At 34.2% G+C, this 23,526-nt stretch overlaps 3 protein-coding genes across 5 annotated transcripts; all 3 read right to left on the minus strand.

Moving 5' to 3' along the window:
• Positions 1-2,105: 2,105 nt before the first annotated feature.
• On the minus strand, positions 2,106-6,101 carry LOC133287023 (endoglucanase 24-like). 2 transcript variants are annotated; one of them, XM_061484571.1, is made up of 5 exons: positions 5,396-6,101; positions 3,944-4,149; positions 3,850-3,868; positions 3,135-3,296; positions 2,106-2,847 (listed from the first exon to the last, which is right to left on the minus strand). In XM_061484571.1, the coding sequence occupies exons 1-5, from the start codon at positions 5,798-5,800 to the stop codon at positions 2,239-2,241; spliced, it is 1,401 nt and encodes a 466-aa protein (XP_061340555.1). In that variant the 5' UTR covers positions 5,801-6,101; the 3' UTR covers positions 2,106-2,238. The 2 variants fall into 2 exon arrangements, with proteins under 2 accessions (XP_061340555.1, XP_061340554.1); XM_061484570.1 differs by having other exon boundaries at positions 3,850-4,149.
• A 1,874-nt stretch (positions 6,102-7,975) lies between these two features.
• Positions 7,976-11,713, minus strand: LOC133287070 (uncharacterized). Its single transcript, XM_061484626.1, has 5 exons — positions 11,396-11,713; positions 9,793-9,962; positions 9,415-9,484; positions 8,468-8,540; positions 7,976-8,342 (listed from the first exon to the last, which is right to left on the minus strand). Exons 1-5 carry the CDS (start codon positions 11,622-11,624, stop codon positions 8,231-8,233), a joined length of 654 nt encoding a protein of 217 aa, XP_061340610.1. The 5' UTR covers positions 11,625-11,713; the 3' UTR covers positions 7,976-8,230.
• A 995-nt stretch (positions 11,714-12,708) lies between these two features.
• On the minus strand, positions 12,709-22,111 carry LOC133287025 (zinc finger CCCH domain-containing protein 19-like). Of its 2 annotated transcripts, none has more exons than XM_061484573.1 (10): positions 21,173-22,111; positions 20,990-21,069; positions 19,916-20,106; positions 17,301-18,225; positions 17,075-17,202; positions 16,580-16,639; positions 16,448-16,498; positions 16,182-16,252; positions 14,950-15,104; positions 12,709-14,853 (listed from the first exon to the last, which is right to left on the minus strand). In XM_061484573.1, exons 1-10 carry the CDS (start codon positions 21,934-21,936, stop codon positions 13,028-13,030), a joined length of 4,251 nt encoding a protein of 1,416 aa, XP_061340557.1. In that variant the 5' UTR covers positions 21,937-22,111; the 3' UTR covers positions 12,709-13,027. The 2 variants fall into 2 exon arrangements, with proteins under 2 accessions (XP_061340557.1, XP_061340558.1); XM_061484574.1 differs by having other exon boundaries at positions 19,916-20,102; positions 20,986-21,069.
• Positions 22,112-23,526: the final 1,415 nt, after the last annotated feature.

Raw genomic sequence — 23,526 nt, forward strand, 5'->3', positions numbered from 1 at the left:
TATTATATTTTGCAAATTAAATTAAATTCAAAATTTCTAACAAAATTATTTATGTACTTTTCACAATACTAAAAAAAATCATATTTTCGTTGAAATTTTTACGTTGCAAACGATGAAAATTTCATCACAAAATTATTTTTTCGTCGGAATATTTTTTGTCGAAAAGTGACGGAATTTTTTCTCCGATGAAATTTTTTACAAAAATAAATTTTTTATCAAAATTTACGATAAATTTAGTTTCCTTCAAAAGTTTTGAGGAAAATGATTTCCTCCATCAAATGTTTTAAACGAAAATGAATTTCGTCAAAAATTTTGACGGAACGTTTTTCGTTCAAAATTTCGATGGAGATTTGTTTTGACGAAAATTTAGACGAAAATTTTTTTGTCAAAATTTTTGAGGGAAATGTTTCGTTCTAAACTTTCGACGAAATTTAGATTCTGTAAAAAAAATTGACAAAATATTTTTTTCGTCAAAATTTTTCGTCAAAAAATTTTACGGAAAATTTTTTTGTTTAACTTTTTTGACAAAACTGTGTTCCGTTGAAAATTTTGATGGAAATATTTTTTTATCATAAAACTTGATGGAAATATTTTGAGTCAAAAATTTTCATTTGAAATGTGTTTCGTTAAAAATTTCGACGGGAATTGTTTTTGTCAAAAAGTTTAACGAAAATATTTCCGTCGAAAACTTTCAACGGAATTTGAATTTTGTAAAGAATTTTGATGAATTTTTTTCCGTAAAAAATTTCGATGAATATGTTTTTTTGTGAATTATTTTGTGGGAAAAGTTTTTGACGAAATTTAGATTCCGTAAAGAATTTTGACAAAAAACATTTTCAGTCAAAAAGTTTTTAATCACAAATTTTGATGGAAACTTTTTTCGTCGAAAATTTTTGAGAAAAATTTTGGTGGAAATATTTTTCGTAAAATTTTTGACCTAATTGTTTTACGTCGAAACTTTTTGACGTTTATGATTTTCATCATTATTTTTGACGAAATATTTTTCGTCGATAAATTCTGTCGATATTTGAAACTTTTCTAATAATGTCACTTTTAAAATTGATTCACAATTATGTAGTTTTCACATCTTAATGCTAAAAGTAGATAAATAATTTTGAATATTTCCCCCTCAAACCCCCCAAATTTGAAGAACTTAACTGTTAAGAAGAAATAGGGTTTTGGAGGATTTAGTAAAAATCTTCAATTTCTTCCCCTCATTTTTTAAACTTACAAACAAGGAAAGGGTTTACTAAAATCTTCTCTTTCCTTTCCTTTTCCTCCTTAAATTAACTCCCAAAATAAAGCATTAGGATATTTTTTCTTGCTGTGGATCCAGAATAATGGTTGAGAGCATGATAATTATCTTATCTTAAACAAACAGGTCCTAAACTTAAAGTCATCCGTGATTTAAAATAATAATATAATAATTAAATTTTATATTTCATTCCCTCAACTTAAATTTTTTGGGTCTATCCTGGTATACGTCTCTCTCTAATAATGCTGCTTCATTTCCGGTTGAAATATTAATCACTGTCCAACTCTGCTAAACAAATTGTTTGCTCCGTCATGTCTCTCGAAAATATCGTCATACAGTTGGGCCAATGCTTGCTTGTTTGTACAACTATTGGTTACAAATAAATGCATGTAACTGTGCGCTTTGATTTATATTTAAGAGTATATAATTAATTTTGATAAAGTTTGGTAAGTAATTAATACATTACTCATCTTGATACATTAAGGATGCCAATTATGGTTAAAAAAAAAAGGATAACAATCAAATCCAGATCTAATGGGTATTCAAATTGTTTACTTGTTTGGTGCCAATTTGAGAGTTTAAATGAATTTGGATTTAAGGATTTTATCGATGAAGTTCGGGTAATACTATATGGGTTTTATAAGAATTATGTTGTAAGAAAAATGATTGTATTATGTTATAGAGATTCGTTTTGCGTGGCATAATTTTTTTTTTCTTCAAAATATACGGGTCCCACAAAATATTGTGTGTAGAAAAAATTTTATGATCATGTTAAATGATGAATGCAAACCCCATGCTATATATATACACACACACTTCGAATAAGTCTTGAAATATTAACTTCGTTCGATAATATTTTATAAACATTAAAATTCAAATTCGAAGCAAGCCTCTTCCCTCTTGCTTTTCTCAAGATGAGAGACATGTTCTCCGTATATATATTTTTTTAAACGAAAAATGGCTTATATCTGTTGGAAAATATATTAACTAAAGTTGGGATTAGCGGCAAAATATGCTAAAACCCCAACAAATGGTGCGTTAATGTATGTGGTTGGCTCGGATTTCCTAAAATCAACCCTATCATCCACATAAAAATCATCTTCTCCAGGTCCTCCAACAATGGCTCCCACAAGTACATTAGGATTGGAATTCGTTGAATTGTAGTAGATTGAACCATCTTTGCACGCGATGAACTGGGGATGATCCTTGATCGAAGGTAAAGAAGAAGCACGGTGATGAATACGCTGCGGATAGTAGTTGCTATATCCAACCATGTACGATAATCCCATTGGATTATCACCCAAAATGTAATCAACTTGTCTCTTGGCATGCTGGCGAAGTGTTTGTGCACTAACATAGACGTTCCCACAATTGATGACTTGTGACGTGCGAGTTAAGTAATTGGCATAGACCAACTCAAGGAATGCGATTGAAGTTGCATGCTGCAAGTTGCTGCCTCCTGGCCTGTATACTAGTCCACCAGACGTGTACTCTATGTGTGAGCTTGGTGATTCAGGTATTAGTGTGCACATGAAGCTCTCTGCTGAGGCCCTGTAAGACTCTAGAGAGTACATGTTTCCTTCTAGGACTTCCTAAAAAATTCATAAATTTGGGTATCAACAACATGCACTTTGATTTTAATTTTTCTTTGGGTATGTGAAACTCTGAACGATGGGTATTTATTTTATATAGGACACCTAAATTTTTGTGATTTTAAGTGTGTTCATAAATTTTGGCATCAACAACATGCACTTTGATTTTAATTTTTCTTTGGGTATGTGAAACTGTGAACAATGTGTATTTATTTTAGGACACCTAAATTTGTGTGATTTTAAGTGTGTGGTTGAATTCGGTACGAGGAGTAAAATATGAGGCTGACCTTGGAGACAAGAACGTTTAGGCCAGCATGCTTGTTGTCCCAACCAAACTCATTGATGTTGTCGTCGGCTCCAAGCGTTTTGCCATTGCTTTGAATGTAGTTGAGGAAATTATCGTCCTGCGTGGCCCTTCTTAGCCATGCGGCTCCCCACAGCAACTCGTCCTATCATGTTAAAAATTAACAATAACTGACCCGTCAAAAACATATCCACATTACAAATATATTCCCCCGATGGGAATGGATATCCACGTGAAAATTTTGTTTGTATTTGCTTTCTTTATATATATTAACAATTAATTTTGATATGTCGTACTTATTTAATTTCTATAGAAAAGAGAAATAGACAAGAAAAAATCCACATGTTCATGTGACCATTCCCATTTTTTATTGTATCATTAGATTGTGCAGCTTGCATATTTCATAATTATAAGATATATAATCTATTTAACCAATGTAATTTGATGATGATTGAACACAATATGCTCGTAATTCGAATTAACGAAAGACGAGCGTAATTAATGGAGCTGAATTAACAAAAGAGGTAGCAAATTAGCAGGGTAATTTAATTTGGAAATGATGGCTAGCTACTGTTCAATTTGTTGAAATCATTTTTATTATTTGGATGTACCATTGTCCATATAGTTTTCATTGTCTCCTGAATGGGAGTGTTTGGACCATTATCTTCGGAAGGCTATTAAAAGTCATAGTCATATACCTGATAGCCATCGAAGTCACAATAATATGGGCAGGCACCATACTTAACATTAGCATTGTCGCTGTAAGCACCCCTGTAGCTGTCAGCAAATTGAAAGGCATTAATAGCATTTCGAAGCAATGTCTCTGAATATCCCGGGTCCGATGACCGGAATGCCATGGATGAGGCTGCTAGTGCGGCAGCTGTTTCACCGGCGACATCGGAAGCCGCGTTTGGTGCATCAACAGCATACACAGTCCTACTTGTATCCATGTCCTCTGGCCTCTCCCAACAATCATGGTCTGAGCTTGGATCACCCACCTATGCCATTCATATAAAATAAAGTAACAACCTATGTTACTAATATAAAGCAAAACGGGACAGTAAACTAATGACGCACTATTCCTTTATTCCCTGGACTTTAAATGACGTATGTTTCCTTCGAGATTAAGAAACAGAAAGGGAGAAAAAAAATGAAGCATGAAATTGTGAAAATGTCCCATTGGTCCACCCCTTTTATTTATTTATTCAGAATATTTTTTTTTCCAATAAATTCAGGATGTCCCCATATGGTAGGATAAAATTAATCCCTTCGTGACTTGAAAGAAAAAGATTTTCACCATTAACCCCAAAATACTTTTAGAAATTGAACTCATGACTTAATCAGCCTCGATACTTAAAGTGCAATCCACTTACTAACTAACAGGATTAGAATACTTTAATTGTGCCACAAAAGGAAGAAATAGGGAAATGACCCTCTCTCTATCTCTAGGTTAAAATTACCAAAAGACCCACCTAGCTACCTGTGGCTGTAAATTCAATCCAAAAGTTAAGTTATTAGATAAAGGTTAATAAATAATTTTATATTATACTTCTTTAACATAATTTATATTTGGGTTATTTGCGCATATTATATTAATAAGTTATCCACATATTTCATTGAAAAACAAAGCGCAGCTTTTGACGTGAAGGTAGGGAAAAAAAATTATTAACCTTTTATAATTTATATTTAATAGATCAAAATTATTAAATATAAATAAGATGTCAAAATTAAAAATAAGATAATATTTTTCTCCGCGACATAAAAAAAATATATTATCTATTGCCAATACAAATTCACGTGGGCTCTTTTTCTAAAAATAAATAAAAAAAATAGCATATTTTTCGAAGGATCTGCAGAAAAAGTTTTCTTCCTCCAACAACTAAGAGAATTATATTTTCCTTAAAAATATAAGATCTCCCATCAAAAACTGTAGTCGATGGTTCACATCTTTCCCAAAAGTCCAAACTAATCTTATTTGTCCAAATGGTAATAAAATAAAATATACAAAAAAAAAGGAGGGGTTGGAATTTGTTGGCCAACCTCTTGAATGTATGAGAAAGGGCATAACCTGTGGTGGGGGCAAAGGGTCAATACCCGACAAAGGAATAGACGTAAAGTGTTCATGGAATGGAATCACGTTCTCTCAAAAAACTAGCATCACCGTCACTCACCATTAATTCCAATTTACTAAACTAACCACTATAAATGTAATAAATAGTATTAGTAATAGCAATAGTAATTTACCTGAACGAAAATCCGATTGGGCTGAGAAACAGTCTTGAGCAAATAATCGGTGGCCCAACGGATTGCGACGAATGCGTTTCTGAGTTCGTTGGGTGGCATCATGTCCCCGAATTCCAGCACGCTCCACGCCATCATTGTCGTCGTGAACGCCATCGGAAACCCGAATTTGACGTTGTCGCCGGCGTCGTAGTACCCGCCGGTGAGATCCGTGTTGTAGTTCCACCCATCACTCAGACCCGAGTTGCCACGCCAATTCATTCTCTGATCCGCTGGTAGGAAACCCGATCTCTGTCCCTCAAAGAAAAGAATGGCCTTTGATAATGCATCTTGGTAGTCATGGCTGTTTCCCATTCCAATCAGCAACACAAGAAACACCGCAACATGGTATAAATTGGAGACCTTCATTTTGGTTTTGGTTTTGGTTTTGCTCTCTCTCTCTTTGTGTGTGTAGTGATGAGTGGGTCAATTATTGAAGACTGAAGTGAAGTGGGTCTTATTTATAACCGCGCAGTTGAAGAGGGAGTGTACCACGGGGTGAGAACGAAACCAAGAGAGAGAAGGTCGGTTATAGATTTGGAGGGAAGAGAATGTGTGCGTTTGCGTTAGTTAAACTTGTGAGCGAGGATGTTATCAAAAAAAAAAAAAAAAACTTGTGAGCGAGGAGTGTCAGTGATATCACATGCTAACACTGCTCTGAGGGCACAAATGCTTCACCTATCAGATAAAAGGTTTACCTTTTATTAAGTTATAAAAAATCATTTTATCTCTTAAACGATATTTATATTTTCTTTTTTTCTTTATTTTTCATATCATCTTATATGAATTCTATAAATTTTTATGTATATGTAATAAATAATATAAAAAATATTAATTCCCATATAAAAAGTGAGTTTGGGGCTTTTATATTTGTGGGTTCAAATTCTTCTTTGCGAAAAATATTTCTTTTTATGAAGAAATTTTTTTCTATCATATTTACACAAAAGTAAATGAACCCCATTTAAAGAAAAACAGAAAAAAAATAATGGAACCACTTATTTTTATACAAATGTATAGAAAAAAAATTCAGAAATAAAAATATAAAACTCTTTATTTTTTTATTTTTTTTGAGACGAATATACTTACCATCAGGTAAGTTTATCGCACTTACAAATTTCAGAAATAAAAATATTAAACTCTTTGTTTTTTCTTGCTAAAGTGTTTTATTCCACTACTTTGTTCACGCGCGATGAGATGGGTTTGCCGTTACCTATCGCTTTCAAGTTTCAATGACAAACTATTATCAGGATTTCCGGGCTACACAGTTCCATTCTATGCTATAACCCAACAATAAGGTAGTGTTTGGTTGGGAGTTTTTCAGTGGATATCTATGTTTCTCAAGTATGGCTTTTAGAAACACCATATTTGTTTCAACGTATTTTCACCAAAAACTCATCTATCCAATTTGTATGGATTTATGAGAAACATAGATATCCGCACTGTTTAGAAACCCAATTTGAAGGTGAGATTTTTCAGAAAACCGATTATCTGGCCTTTAATGCACGGTTGATTTCATAAAGTTAACTAATTTTTCATTAAAGTTTTTTCTCACCAAACAACTTTTTTTTACATTTTTCTACTTATCTCACTTTATTTATCTTTCGAATCATTTCTCTATCTATTACATTTCCTTACTATTCTAAAAAAATTTCCTCAACCAAACGCTCCCTAAGAAAGTTTGTCCTGCAGTTCAAGATTTAATTTAGTAATCTTAAGAGGTTTATTTGCGTGTCTTGCAGATTCTTCCAGGATAGAGTGGGTTTTTGTTAGTTTGTATGTTCCTGAAGAGAAAAAATTTATACTTTCGAGGTAATTTATTGCAACTTGATGAGCTAGTGGTGGTGTAGTGGATTCCAAAATTGTAGAATATTTATCTCTTTATCGAAAGTAGCAAAAAAGGATAAAAGTGTCCATTTTCTTTTTTTCTTTTTTAATATATATCAACCCAAATTGGTTTCCATAAAATGAGTGAGAATCAAAGGCCACTAGCATTGACACGTTTGGGAATTCAATCTTAAAAAATAAACCTTAATCTCTATAAATTAGTCAACCGATTATAGTGGGATGGCCATGGGAGTACAAAATAATCATCAAACCCAATTGATGGAAGTGAGCGATGTTATTACTTACTATTAGACTACCATCAGTTGTTAAATAATAAACATTATTTAATATATTTATTATATAATTTAATAAAATTATTTCAAAAGTTACAACTAGTAAAAATCAGACCGATGTTATAGAAATATACATCATAATACTTTACCACTAGACTATATTAAATTATTTAAATTACATCATTTAAAATATTTATTATATAATTAAATATAAAATATAAATTTTTATACATCTATCCGGATCATGCAATTCAACCAATAACTCACTGGTTAAACTAATTATCTATTAATCCGGTGGGTTTAATAACATCGGTCCACAGTATGCTTAGGCAAGTCTGTGACAGACAGCAAAGGCACGTTGCACAGCGGCAGTTTAGCGGACCACTTATCAACCTGTTTTACCAATACATCAATAAAAAAGCGGTACTAATAAACCACCACATAAATTTTTCATGTCTACATTAGGAACCAAGAATGAATTATGGAACAAGCAACAAAAAAAGAATCAACGTGAATTTTGTGGTGGTGATGCAATTTTATTCTTACAAAAACATACATTTGAAGAACTAGTAAGTGCAACATATACTGCCAGAACCCAAGTAATAAATTGACCCCAGGAAAGGAAAGTGGCCAATGTGTAAAATTGAAATTATTTCGGACACACTAATTACAACTGTCAGCTTCACTTGGGTCGCCTATATAGAATGTCATCTAGGGTCTCTTTTACATAGTGACCCACTCTGTTCAAGTTTCTGGCAACACCGGATGCCACTAGGCTTGCATTTCTTTGAAACCTGCACATTTAGAATCTTCGAGAGTTAGAATTAGTAATTTCAGAGAACATCCCTTACATTTGTGTTTCTACAAGGCACATAGATACTACAGGCATATATGCTGAAAAGTCTAAACTTCTGCTTGCCTGTTTAAGAAATCTTCTGCTGTGATATTTGGAGGTTTAAATCTTCGTGGTTGAGGAGTAGCATGTTCATGTTCTGGACGAACAAGCCAAAAATCAAGAAATGAAAATGCACAGTATGAAAAAGTACAAATAAAAAGAGAAGAAAAGAAACCGAATTACCCACAAAATATAATCTCCAACAAAATAAGAGCCTCGAGTAATAAAATAATAATACAAAAATCCTGATACGTAATCATTTTTAATATAAAATAATTGTTTGACACATAAATTCATGCGGAATTTTTCATAGATGACATGTTAGTTTTTTTACTGGCTTATTTACTGTAAATATAGCATAGGAAGAATACATAATATAGAAGAAAGAATTACGCTGTACAGTTGTAAATAGGATTGTGTTGAGTTTTCCAAGTGATACATTCATGATGGAATCACTTGCCCCATTACAAGCGTAGAAAAGTCCACTGGTAGCACAGGCAGAGGAAATTGCTTCACAAGCAAGTATTGTGGAAAATTTGTTATCCAAAATTACTAATGAACAAATAATATCTCCGATGATTAATAGAAATTCTTCAAGATTGGCAAAACTAAATGATGCTCACATAAAAAAAATAGGTTCATTTTCATTTTATCTTAAATATATCTAAGCCGCTGAGCACAATAAAGAACAACTTGAGAATGTCAGAAAAACACACAGCAGAAAATATGTCCTACTGCTTCTATGACTTTGCAAGAATTTCCAGCTTACATATTTCACATTGTGGGAGAAGCTATGAGATACAGAGAGGAACATAAACTAATGATCTCCAACTCCAAGAAGCAAGGGAATTATCCAAATATGCTGAGGCTTTTAAATTTACCATTATTCTGTTTGTAAGTTAATGAGCGCTTGAAAAGAATTGAAATAACCTACGAACTGTAAATAAAAGAAAAACCAAGAAATTTAATACCTTCAGTTTTATGAGCAGGAGCAGGAACATGGCCAACCGGTGAAGTTGAGGACTTCTCCTCCAATACCACCTGAAACATACGATAATAGTGTAAGAAACTTAATCCATATTTTCTTGGAATAAATTGAAATGCTTATTTATTGCACCACCTCCCCCCTCATCCCCACTCTCTCCTTCATATCTTTTTATTTTATTTTGTCTTTAATGGCCTCAGAAATCTATTATTTGGCTCCCTAAATAAATTTCTGTTTGCTCCATGATATATATAACTCTAAATTGAACAAAGCATGGCCCAACTCCCAAGAAACCCTTGGAGCAAGATAAATCTAGCTTTTGCATAGACATAAATTCAAAGGAAAAGAGGTTGAGATATGAAACCTCAAGACCAACACAAAAGGGCAATTTTGCTGTTTTATCCTGTGATTCAGCTGAAGAATCTTTGTTGTCTAAGTACACAGAGTATCCAATACAAGCATACTTGAAATTTGTAAGGCTGCGGCCCTCTTTTGAAGCTTCCAACTCAGTTTCTCCCACAATGTGAGGGGGTACTGGTTATGTGCATAAGAATATCAAAAACATTAGTAAGCAATATGTATCATAAAAAAATAATGTACTACTAAAATAGTAGCAGAACAATTTGGATGAAGGTTCAGCATGAGGATAACAATGGATGTAATGATTAAACTGACTAAAATGAACAAATTGAAAAAGTAAGAAACAAAATAGACGCAGTAAAAATACATGGTCCAAAAACTTAATCCAGCAAAAAATATATGCATTAAAATACTATGCATCAGACATCCAAATAACATAAGTTTCAATATTATGAACTACATTTATCACACATGTAAGCTTTGTATACAAGTTATTAAAAAGGACTGACAGAAACAAAATTTTAAAAACATTATAGATAGCAAGACTACACATCACTTGTAAAGTTGTAAATCTTTTCAGACCAATAATACTGAATTATTCCAAAAGCATTCATAGTCTGTTTGGAATGAGAAATTTTGGGAAATGATTCACGTTGTAAATGAAATTTTTTGTTCGTAAAGCTATGACATGGAAATTGAATTGATTCAGAAATCTATCTGATTTAATTATGTGGATTTAGATATCTTTTCAAATTTGATCGGATTTGTCTTGGTTTAAGTTTTAATTTAAATGGACTATTTTGCCATCATTAATTTATCAGTTTTACCAATGTTTCTCACGTATGTTTCTTCTTCATTCTTGTAAATTTGTATGTTTCTTCTTCATTTTTGTGTAATTGTATGCTTCTTCATTCTTGCATAGTTGTATGTTTCTTCTTCATTCGAGTATAGTTGTATGTTTCTTCTTCATTCTTCACATGTTGCCTATTCTTGCCCTTGTCTCAAAAGTTTAGTCTCACTTTATCTTTTTGCCAAGGATAATGTCACTCTCTCCATTTCTCAGCTTCCCTCCTTTGCCAAGAAGTATTCTTGATGATTTTCTTGAGGGCAAGGATAATGATGACTGCGACTGTCATATTCAATTTTTAATGATTTCAAACATAAGCTAACTCTCAAGGAAAGCAAAATTAGAATTCAACTTCAGGTTCAATTCAAAGCCGGTGCCCCCCATCTTCCACAATGTCAAAACAAGAAATGCGATTATTTGGGTTTATACAAATAAGTAATGTAAGGGAATATGATCAAGCATAACCCAATTTCCACTAACAAGACCAATGCTGAAGCGAATTCATAACTAGCCCACCACATAATATTAACTAAAAGAAAAGAAAAGGGGAAGAATCGCTCCCTCAGATTAAAAGGAAATGGCTCTTAGCTTGCAAAATAGAAATGAAAAATACGATCGGGGATTGATATTTTCTCTTAGCAAAAAACGCAATATAGCATATTCAATAACAAAGTTTAAAACTTTCACCCACAACATTTCACTTCACGCTTTAAGGAAATCGAACCCAAAAATAAATAAAATAGCAAACAGAGAGACACACCCTGCTGGAGCGTTCTGGAGAAGCCAACGCATGTGGGGTTTTTGGATTTGGCTTTATGAAGGGATGTGTAGTATGCGCATCCCTTACACGATTTTCCTTTGGATCCTGTGGTAGTGGGAGTAGGGTTAGGGTTAGGGTTTGGATTCGGATTTGGGTTAGAAATGGGACTTCGAGGTTGACCTCCTCCTCCTCCTCCTGCTGTTGGTGCTTCGTCTCTGGTGACCTCCATGAATTGGCAGAGGAACTTGCTCTTCTTCCTATGTTACTATATCTTGGCTCAATCACTAACCGCAAATAGGAACCGGGAAAACAGGTCAATGACCCATTAAACGCAACAACGAGCAAATGACACGACAATGTAATTTTATGGGATAAGTTTTTGGGTTTTATAATTTCTACGTACCCATTTTTGTGCTGACATGACATGGGTCTTACATATAATTTTTTTTAACACATGGGTCCCACATGCTTTTTATCTCTACAACATGAGAATTGAATTCTCATTCAACATGAGAAAGTCAAACCCCTAAGTTTTTATATCATTTTTGTTTTCATACCAGCCTTTCCTACCATACTCTAATATTAATAGATCAGAATTTCTTCGACTAACTTTTATCATTTCTCTATTCTTTTAATATTTTGATCTAAAAGTCTTGATGATTAGTAAATAAAATTAGCATGAAAAAAGGATAGATTAAATAATCTACCGTTTTGATTGGGCTTGATACAAATTAAAGGATAGAATACCAGTAAATTATCATTTATAAATGGGGCTTGTATTTATCATTTAACATGACAAAAAAAAGTTTCCTACACACAATATTTTATGAGATCCATACTTTTTGAATCAAAAAAAAAAAAAAAAAATTACGGCACGCAAAACGAATCTCTATAACATTACACAATCACTTTTCCTACAAAATAACTCTTACAAAACCCTTTATAAATACCCAATCACGTCTCGTATGATTTATTTAACAAAACCCAATGAGCCTATGGAGACTCTTCTCTTTCAATCAAAAAACACAAACTTGATGTGTACCAAAAAAAAATAAAAACACAACTTGATCGCTTTTTACGGCTTTGCTCTTATTACTGACTCTTTCGCAGAAGGAATACTACTTACGATATGTTTAAAAATTAAAACTCCATAATGTTAAAGATTCTGAAGCAAAGCTACCAAGTCCACACAAGATTATACCAGATAAATTTTTTAAAAAAAAAAAACTATTCATATTGTTTTAGGATAGCCAGAAAACAAAGTTTCTGACCTCATCGAACTTTCATATGGAAAGTATTTTCTACGCCCAGTGTCTTGTATATTTCATCAAATTCAAAATTTTCCACATCAAAGACTACAAACTAAGATTTCTAAGCTTATCTTTCAATGCTTTCCCACAATAAAAAATTATAGCCTCACTCAACCGTCTTTGTCATTATTGGTCAATCTAAAGTCTCCACTTCTGTACCCAGTCAACTCTAAAAAACTAGAGAATAAACGGCCAAAAATACATGAGATGCTACAATGCACAAGTTCTACATACATAAAGCATCCTTATACAATGTTAGGCCATGTAATGGGGAAATACTGTACAGTAAGATGTTTCTGTGCTACTATTCTGCCCTACAACTCTAAGGGTGCAGAAAATCACAGGAAGCACCCTTCTTGCAGTGTCCACTCTCATGGAACTTGCACACTCCTCTTTGCCCACCAAAGGGAGGCCTCGAAGAACCCCCTCCTCTTCCTCCACTGCTAAATGATGACTGCCTGTTCCAAGGTTTCCCTGCTCCATAACCAGAATCTCTGGCATGACTATGCTCACTTCCCCGCATGCTTGGATTCCCAGCAGATGAAGCCCAACCAGGATTGGCACTTCCAGGTGCTGGCCCTTGACCAGGCACAACCCAACCTGCATTTGCATTTACATGTGTATGTCCATGACCAGGTGCACCCAAGCCAACTGCATTTACTGGAGATGGCCCCTGACTTGGAGCAGCCCATCCAGGATTTGCATTTCCAGGGGCTGGCATTTGTGCAGGCATCCAGTTCATGTTCACATTTGCCGGTAAAGGTCCACCCCAGCTAGTGTTCGGGTTTCCTGGCATTACTCCCCAACCAGTATTTTGATTTTCTGCAACATTGCTGCCCCAAGGTATATTGGGTGGAGCAGGAGCTGCAATGTTTGACTGATTACTTGAAGTTGGTGGTCTCCAAGGATCAGGTGTAGTCATGCCTGGAAAGCCAGGCATTGGGAAATTCCCAGTTGGATTTCTTGTGCTAAATGAGGCAGAGTTCTGGACAGATGAAGCATCACCCAAGTGACCATGGGACAGCGGCTGGGTAGGCATCGTAGCAGGATTATTTGGTTCTATCCTTTGCGGTTCTGGCTTTGGAGCCAAACCAGATCCCCAACCTTGAGCTTCAGCATGAGAGTTACGACTGCTCACAACCAGGTTTTGCACATTCGCACCTGCAGTTTTAATGTCAACACCTGAAGCCAGAGCAGGTGCCACTGCTGCTACTTGAGGGGTAGGTGATGGAAGATTTGTTGATTCATTTCTAACAGAAGCATCAGAACCCCATCCATCTGCAGGATTATGGGGGATCTCAACTGCCCATGGAGAAGGTCTGCTAGTTAAAGAATTCATATCATCTTTAGATCTCCAATTTCCTCCTGTAATTTGACCCGAAGAACCCAAAATACTGTGTGAATTCAAAGATCCACTATTTTGATCAAATGTAGGTTTTCCTTCAACTTGACCATCTATACCTTGAGCAGCCAAATGAGACTTCCCAGAGTATGGTGATGAGTAATGCAAACCATGCACCGTTTGAGCCTTTGGAAAAAGTTTATCCACCACCGATGCTTCCTTAAAATTTTTTCCAGCAAAGGCATCTTTTAAGAGTATAGCCTCGTCTCGATTCTCTATGATTCTCCAAATTTTCAAATCAGAAGGAAAATATCCTGTGCTATTCCACTTACGAAGCTGCACCATGGAAAATGGTCCTTGAATTTTTCCAGATGGATCCTGATATTGCCACATCTTTTCTGTTTCATTAATTTTCACAACCGGAGGTGCTATTCCGGTAGAAGATGGTGCTGTAGGAACTTCTAACACAGCAGTAGAAAATGAGTCGGATGTTACCACAGGCTGGGTATTTCTAGAACCACTTTCAAAGCTTGAAGATAGCTTTGGCCTCTCCCAGCTGTTAGATAGTTGTGATTCCCTATCTCTACCCTGGAAATATTGAGCATTTAATGCCTCACTAGCATTTGAAAGATCATCGCGTTTGATTGGAAATCCCTTATTAGACAAATTTCTGCTTAGTTCCCGATTCAAGTTAGGGTGATTCCTTGCTCCACTCCAATAGTCATTTGTGATAGAAACACTTCTAGGAGAAACCATTTCTCTCCCCCTCCAACCAAATGCAGATCCTCTAGGTCTCATGTAGTTTTCTGCAGACACATAAATGAAATTATCATAGAATATTAGAAATAAATAAGAAAAATAATAATATATTAAGTTACATGTTCACACAGCAACAATTCTACCATGTCTTTTATCATCCATGTCATCTTCATCCTCTCCAGACTCATAACTAGGGTTCATGTTTGGATCAGCATGTATTTCTGGAATTTCCTCCAATCTACGTTGTTGTTCTTCAGGTGTTTTCAAAAGCTGCAATTTCTCTACACATTCTCTGAGCGTGAGGGGCAGTTAGGGATTAAATCAATATAGTACTCAGAGTTGTTTTCAAATAATTACAGCAATTATTAGAATAAAAAATTATCCTAACTATATAATAGACAAACAGAGCGAAACATTATTTTGAATAAAAATTAATGTATAATGAAAATTATCCATCTCAATCAAAAGATTGGTGCTAGATAGCATGACATGCAGTCAATAAATTTTCCATTATTATGAACAGAAAATGTTAAATATCACTACACAAGACTCAAATGTCAGCCATATATTACCAAAACATTTTTCTAGCAACCAAAGGTTATGCCTACCATCTGTTTAACTGAATATGATCATATGAGCCCAAAGCAGATTTAAAACAACATAAGACAATTGTATTATCAACTTCAAAATGCGTAGTCCATACGCTCCAAAAAGTTAAGGTCTCCAAGCTGGTAAAAGACAGTTAGCAATTTATCATACATTGATGCACTACGGTACTGTGTTTTTTAAGCATAAACCTTTTGTAAATACAACATATGATTTCAAGGCTTATAATGGGCAATGTATTAGAAATTAACTTTGCCAAGGACAATAGAAACTAAAACTATTTTCCCAAATATTAGAAAACCTATGTATTTAGATGTTTTGAGTATGAGATCTATGAAAATTTCAATATCCTCATATAATAAAACCAGCATGGGGGTCTGAAATTTTATATGTAACTTAGATTCAAATATATTACATAGATTTTCAAGGATAGAATAGAATGTCCGGTTACCAAACACCTAAAGATTTTCTTCATTCATACGACAAGATCCCACATAAGAGTCATCAATTCTCAATTTACAAGTAGCTGTCCAAATTATAAAGTGATAAAAAGGATCAAGTTAAAATCAAAACAATCCACAGATTTCTATCTCCACAGCCAGATAATTTCACAGCTGAGTGTTATAAACGAGACTAAACATTAAATTGGAGGAAGAAAAAATAAGTTATACTACAAGAAGTCTTTTTACAACAAAGAAAAAAAGATCAACAAGAACCAATATATAGCCAGATTATTATATTTAATTATATTACGAATAATAGAGGATATTCTTTTCTGTGCCCTTTTTCGCTAGCTCGGTCACGAAGATGACTTAGTCGCACTATCTCTGTTTCTAGCCACTGTAATAAAACAATAAATATTTGCATTAGATGACAAAGACCAGAAATTATATTTCAAATTACGCAGATGAAATCTAATCCAAATCAATAAAATAAATTATTAAAAAATGTGAGAAAATAATAACTTTTGAAACATGCATAAGCATACACCCCAGGAGGAAGAAGTAAAGCTAAAGGCATAGCATATTAACTCACATCTTTTACTCTGACTGCTTGAAGCACCATTGCTTTGTCCTGAATGTCACCCTACAAGCAAACATTAGTGTCCTCAGCGCAGAATACAACATCTGATGCCTGAAAGTATGATTTTAATGAGCTTAAAATTACCACAGTCAGCCGATTTATGAGGCCACACTTTATGCTCTGGCGGAGACGCTTGCACTCATCCTAACAAAAGAAATAATCAAGATCTTAAAGAATAAAAAGTATATTAACCTGAGTACAGTTTGCATAAATTATCAATTCTGATAATTAGAATAGACAAATAATAATTTTGTTCTCTTGACATTATATGGTTATATCAGTGACCGGCAAAACTGCATTCTGATTCTATTTTAAGCATATTAACCAATCAGGGTATAATTAACAATCAAAATGGAATATTCAAGTGGGATACCACCCAACATGAAATTTGGAGGTATTGAAATATGGTAGTCTACAATGTCCATTTCGATGTCAAGTTTTAAAGGGATACGATACAGCACTACAAAAGGAGAGACCGCCAAAAAGAAAAACTGTACTCTCCCTAAAAGGTAAATAATATCATAACAAAAAGGAGGGTGAGGCGAGCCTAAAACAAAAAGGTGTTGTGTATTGAATTACCTCTGTGAACTCCTGATTTGAGATGATATCAATCGATACAATCTCTGTCTTGTTTAAATTTAAGATTTCTAGCAAGATATCTGCCATCCTTTTACCAACTTTATATGGCTCTGCTGCTTTGCATACACCTGACACAAAGACGATCAAAAAGAGAAACAAAAGTGCAAATTTCATTTTATATTACACGCAATAACAGTATCAAAGATATTTTTGCACAAGTATTTACCTACAACCTGAACCAGCCTGTACAAGTCTTGCTTCTGACCACTACCAGAAATCCTTATTCTGACAAAAGAACCAACAACTATATCATGAAACTTTTCTGTATCTTCAAGTAGATCTTCCATCAAATTACGTCTTAGATAAATCAAATTAATATTATGATTGTCAATGGCTGCATAATCGTCAACATTAGATTGGAGTCCTCTCTCATCACCCTTTTTACGAGTTTTACGTCTCTTATCTTTGCCAGTTTTTAAATATGAATCAAAGTTTCCGTCACCTTCCAACTGACTAACTTCAGTATCGACAACACTGCCCTGCAGATCTTCAGCCGGGAAATCCTCTTTTAGAAGGAAATGGGATTCAAGAAGCTTTAACATTTCAAAATGTCCTACTCTTGGTTTACCAAACAAATTTTGAAGCCTTGCATCACAAATGATTTGACTTTTTCGGCGAGGATCTCGAAGCTTATTTCTCTTAATGTACTCTAGCAAAAGAGCCTGCACATCAAACTGAGACAAAACAGATTTGTCTCCATTCCGCATGTGCATAACAAACTCCAAAAGCTCATTTGATGCCCACTCAGAGCTGTCATCTGCAGCTGACCCTTCTGCTCTATTCACTGTCAATGCACTATCTGAATCCCTTACTTTGGAACGGGACTTCAACCGTTTCTTGGCCTTTCTTCTTTTAGAAGTACTCAAATATACATCCTCAGAGGAGCTATCTGAATGTGATCCTTCATCATTATTGGCATAAAAACTTTCATCAGGTGATTCCAGTTCAGCAGGAAACATCTCAGATTCCTTCCATGGATTTTTAGCTTGAGAAATTTCATCATATGTTAGAGACAGCCTTTCTTTTAGATCTAAGTAATAGTCCTTGAAGAGATACTCCCAGCTGTTTCTGTCATTAAAATCCAGTTGTCCCTGCAACGTGCATGAAAAATAAGTAGAAAGAAAGCTAAGGATACCAAGTCAAGCCAAGGAATCAAGAGCTAAAATCTAGCCGAATAAGACTGGACAACTTTTGTTGCGAGAACAACTTAAAGGCTTTCTTTGAATCGTTTCATATTTCAAACAACTCATTTAGTTTGCAATCATCAACTGAAGAATGAATATCCTGATGTAAAGGCTTTCGAGCAAATTAAAATAAAAAATCATCATGTAAAAGGATTAACTAAAGCAAACAGCTTTAGATATGTCAAAACCAATTGTCCAAAAAACTTAAGCTATTAGTCAAAGATATATGAATGGTTATAGAATACATTTCTAACAAGTCCCCTCACGTATCTACTTAGTGCTGAAATTCAACTGTTTATAAGGAAAATGGAGATGGCAAGAATCAAACTCTAGACCACTTGGTCATTGAAGGCTCTAATACCATGTCATGAACCCACTTTCCCAAAAGCTTAAACTGTTAGTGAAGACACATGAATCATTTCATATTACATTTCTAAAAAGGTAATTAGAAAATCAAATAAATAAAACTGTATTGCTACCAGAAATTCAGATGCTTGATATGTTTACTTGTCGCCTCCCATAAAGCAACAAATTACAACTAGTGTGAGGAGGAACACTAACTGACCAATTTAGCAACCAACCAACATAAGCTTTTTTATTTTTTTAAGAAGATTGGAAAAATTTCATTTTCACCACTTGTAGTTACAATGCGTATCACTTAAATCTCTTTGTTTAAGAGCTTGTTACACTTAAAATTAGGGCAAAATCTAAATCTCATTTCTCTCCTCTTCCTCTTAACATTATATTATTTTTATTTTATTATTTATATTTTATATAATATAATATAATATATATTTTTATACATTTTATTATTTATCTTTGTAAATATATCAAGAACGGGATCATTTTACACTACCGTAAGTTACACTCTCAGTGTCATTGATCTCATTGATATCTAACGGCTCCAATTTATTAATTATGCGAGTCATTCGATACAAGTGGATTAATGGCTAACGACGAATGTAAGACTTCTTATTCTTACACCGGTGTAAGTTGATCACGCACGCACACACACAGAGAGCAGTGGGATTTGGAAGAGGATGATGTTGTTTTTTGGTTTCAAGACGACAAAAATAGGAGGTACAATATGGGTTGTTGGTTTTGTTTCACTGGCAAATGGGATTTGGAAGATGATGATGTCGTTTTTTTGGTTTCATGACGACAAAAATAGGAGATACAATATGGGTTGTTGGTTTTGTTTCACTGGCAAATAGAACCTAACAATGGCAATATGTCGTACATTATTGGGGAGGGTGTAAGGTGGAGGATGGTAAGGGGGTTGGGGAAAGAGGATGAGAGAGGGGTTAGTTTGTGGTTGGTGGTAGAGCAGCAAGTTGTGGAGGTGGAGGGCATTTTTTGTCATTCAAACTTGAAAAATGTAGTGCGAGCAGGGTCTATAACGAAAGAAGACCATAAGGGATTTAAGTGATGAGTTTAAAACATAAAGGGGTTAAGTGATACATTTAGTCACAATGGGTGAAAGTTTTCTAAAATATTTGTGACATTTCAGAATTTAGAGTAACAATTTTACAAAAAAAACAAAATTAAAAAAATTAAAAAATATGGCAATAGGAGGGATTGATTAGGGAACATATACCAAGTCTTTGCTTCCCTGCTGCTCATCCTGTTCAATCAATATTAAAGTTCTCATGCATGTCTTACAAAAGCCCTTGTTTCCACGAACACATAAAATAACAGCATCTTTGATGCATCCCTTGCACAAAGAGAATGTACATGTATAACACATATAGTAAGCGTTCTTCTCACAATTGCTGCAAAGATGCCTACCTGGAATCGTGAAAGATCAAAGGATATGGTAAAGAAATATAAACATGATGATTAAGCTTTGCAGATTTTATATCTTATATTTCAAAATAAATTCAATTTATTTTTAAAGACAAGAAATTAAAAAAAAAGAAAAAAAAAAACGCCTACCAAAATCTATTTCTACTAAAAAGGCACGTACAAATCAGAGATAATAAAAAGAAAGAGCAAATTTTAAAAAGAAAGAGTTAAATTAAGTATGAATGAGCTCCATTAAAGTGCATTGATATTTTATTCTTAATAAAGTTATTTATTTAGTATTATGATCTATAAAATATGTTTTTAAAAAAGCACTGCTTTAACACAGTCTCACACCCTCTCCATTAAAAGCTGACAATGATAATGGAGAATCCATGCATCCAAAATCTTAATCACTTCCTACAATGATCATTTGCCTAAAATAATCTAGTACATCTCAACAACTGATATTAACTTCAACACGTCTCTAGTGTATACAGAAGGAGAAAGCATAAATGGAGGTTCGTAGTTTAGCCACTGATGTTTATTATGGGCAATGGGCAGGGCCTACGAAAAGAGTAGGTGAATGAAGATTTGAGTTAAAACGTTAAAGATCTGGGTAAACTTGTTAATGTTAGAAATTCCATAAGGTTATATTGAAAGCCTCCTCCAATGCCATTGGATGCATAAACTATATGCATATCCATGACTTCATTCATACCCTTTCAGGCACTATCCACATTTTGAATTACTATCTTCAAACCTCGGAGATACATTTGGACCATATTTAAAGCTTCGAAGCCATGAGAATATTACCTACATGTCACTAACAAAATTTCGAACTTCAACTACAAATTTAACAGGGACGGCAGAGAATAAGGAAACATACCACAATTCCATTTACCCTTGGCTCTAAAAGAGGCCTCATCCCGATTAACGCATGTAGAATGATAAGCTTTCGGGCATCCCCTAATCAAAAAATAAAAAAATAAAATAAACAACGAATTTTCTAAATAAACTTATAAAAAGAAGACTTGGATACAAAGTATGACATTGCATAATAATCTCTCACCTGCGGTCGCAAAGCACAAGCTCACCCCCATGATCGAAGCAAATGAAACAAACCTCCTCTTCCGTCTTTTTCCTAGATGGAACTCTCCCTGTAGTTTTAGAATTCTTCACACGGTTCCTCTTGCCACCACCACTAACACTTCTACTTTGCTCCTCTGTATCTTCCTCTTCCACAATACAAGTAGCAGCATCTGCTTCTTCCTCTACCAAATCAGTTCCATTTGCTACCTCCTCATCATCTTCCTCTTCCTCCACTTCAGTGTGATTTCCATCGACTCCGCCAATCACATTCACCTCTTCGGTCTTCAGTTCCACCTCCACATCCGTGACATCGTTTCCCTCCTCATCATTTCGCTCCACAGTTTCATCTTCCAAGCTTTCCTCAACAGAAACCTCGTCACGCGTTTCTTTCATAACTTCCATTTCGTGGCTCTCACTAGCCAAATCAGTAACCAAGTTCTTAGCAGCAAGACCTACAACTTCAGACAGTTCCGTCTTCTCTGCCGCTTCCATAACAACCGTATCTTTCTCTTCCACAACTTCTGCCTCTTCGTCTCTATTCTCCATGCTCGTGCCCGTATCCACTACCTCACTAAACTCCCCGGCGGTAGCAACCTCGTCGTTTTCACCGGAGGCCGGCGACGGCTTGTTTAATTCACCGGCGTCGCATTGTAGCACTGTGGTTGGGAGCTCTGCGGCAGTTACTGTGTGGTGTTGGAGTGCAGGAGAATGTTTGCGTGGAGATTCGTCGTCGTCAGCATCCATGGAAAAGAGGTTTGAAATTTTGGGGATTGAAATCCCTAATATTGATTTCGAGCTTCAATCTTGATCAATTCTTTTTTTCCTTTTTCTTTATTAATTCTTTGATACCAAACAAACCCAGTGGCTTTTAATGTAACCAAGAACTCGCACAGAGAAAACTGGAATTAAGCCAGAAGGGTGTTTTTTTCTTCGGTTGCATTTTTCTGTGATTAAAAGACCAAAATATCCTTACGTACTGCTCCACGATGACAATCTTGCCTTCAGCCTTAGTGCCCTACAGGGCCTACATTGTACTTGTCAAAACGGACCGGACTGGGCTTTCTTGATTATTTGGATCGATCCAAATTGGTCAAACTCATATTGATTATTGACCACTTACCAAATGATAGAGAAAATTTCAGACCAGGGCATTTTGGGCTCTGCATTGAGCCCAATTAATGGGGCATACTCTTTTGTTTAGTTGAGCTCGATCCCCACTTCCAATGTTGCTAAACCAATATAGGACTGGCAGTTTCCATTTTTTTAACAAATTTTACTGTTTTTTTTTTGGAAAAACTTCAAAAAAAATCCTATGAGTTTTCTCAATTATCACTTATCCCCTCACAAATTTTTTGAATCATTTACATTTTTATTTAAAAAAAAATTATCACTTACCCTCTTGACTTAAAGTTTTTTTTATCACTTACCCCCTCACTTAGGGGGGTAAATGATAAAAAAAAATTTAAGCCAACGAGATAAATGATTCAAAATTTTGGAGAGGGGATAAATGATTATAAAGAGAGTTATAGGAAAATTTTTGAAGTTTTTCCTCTCTCTTTTTCACGTAAAGCACATTTTTTCGGTAAATCAATAAAAATGATATAAGGTTATATCATTTAAAATGACAGATGTTATTCTCATATATAAACAATCCATCTATCTTTATCGAATATCTTCAATTTTATAGAGTTGATTTATGATATAATATCTAGAATTTGATCTTAACTTTCTAGAGGAGGGGATATTATTGGTGGTTATCTCTTCTTAGACTTTGATTTTTTAATATTATATGCATAAATTGATATTTTTTAATAATTATAAACTATTAATATTGATAGTTAGTACTTCCCTGGAAAATATTTATAATAATTAACCCCTTCCATTAATTTCAATAACCCCTAAAATTTTAAAATTTTATTTTCACCATTCATTGTAAAAAATCTCAAGTGCCCCACAAAATATCAATATGACTCTTCATAACCTTAGGGCATGTTTGGTGCATAGTATAGGATAAGGCCTGATAGTATAAGGTCTGTTTGAATTTTAATACTATCCAGCGTTGGCACGGTATTGTATAAAATAATATATTGTATAAGATAATATCATCTAGTATTTGGTAATGTACTGTATAATACTATATATGATAAAAATAAATATTTTTAATAAATAATTTATAATTCTTCAAAAAATGTCATATGATATTAAGTTTTATAAAAATTTATTGATCAATGTGTCCAAAATATAAATTAATTTTTATAAAAATAAAAATGTTCAATATTTTAAAAATTAATATATTGAAAAATGAATTTTTATTTTAATAGGTTAATATTAAAA

Source organism: Gastrolobium bilobum, unplaced genomic scaffold (genome assembly GCF_033153095.1).
Source record: "Gastrolobium bilobum isolate Gb01-03AN ecotype WA unplaced genomic scaffold, APGP_CSIRO_Gbil_v1 utg1487, whole genome shotgun sequence".
Classification (NCBI taxonomy): Eukaryota; Viridiplantae; Streptophyta; class Magnoliopsida; order Fabales; family Fabaceae; genus Gastrolobium; species Gastrolobium bilobum.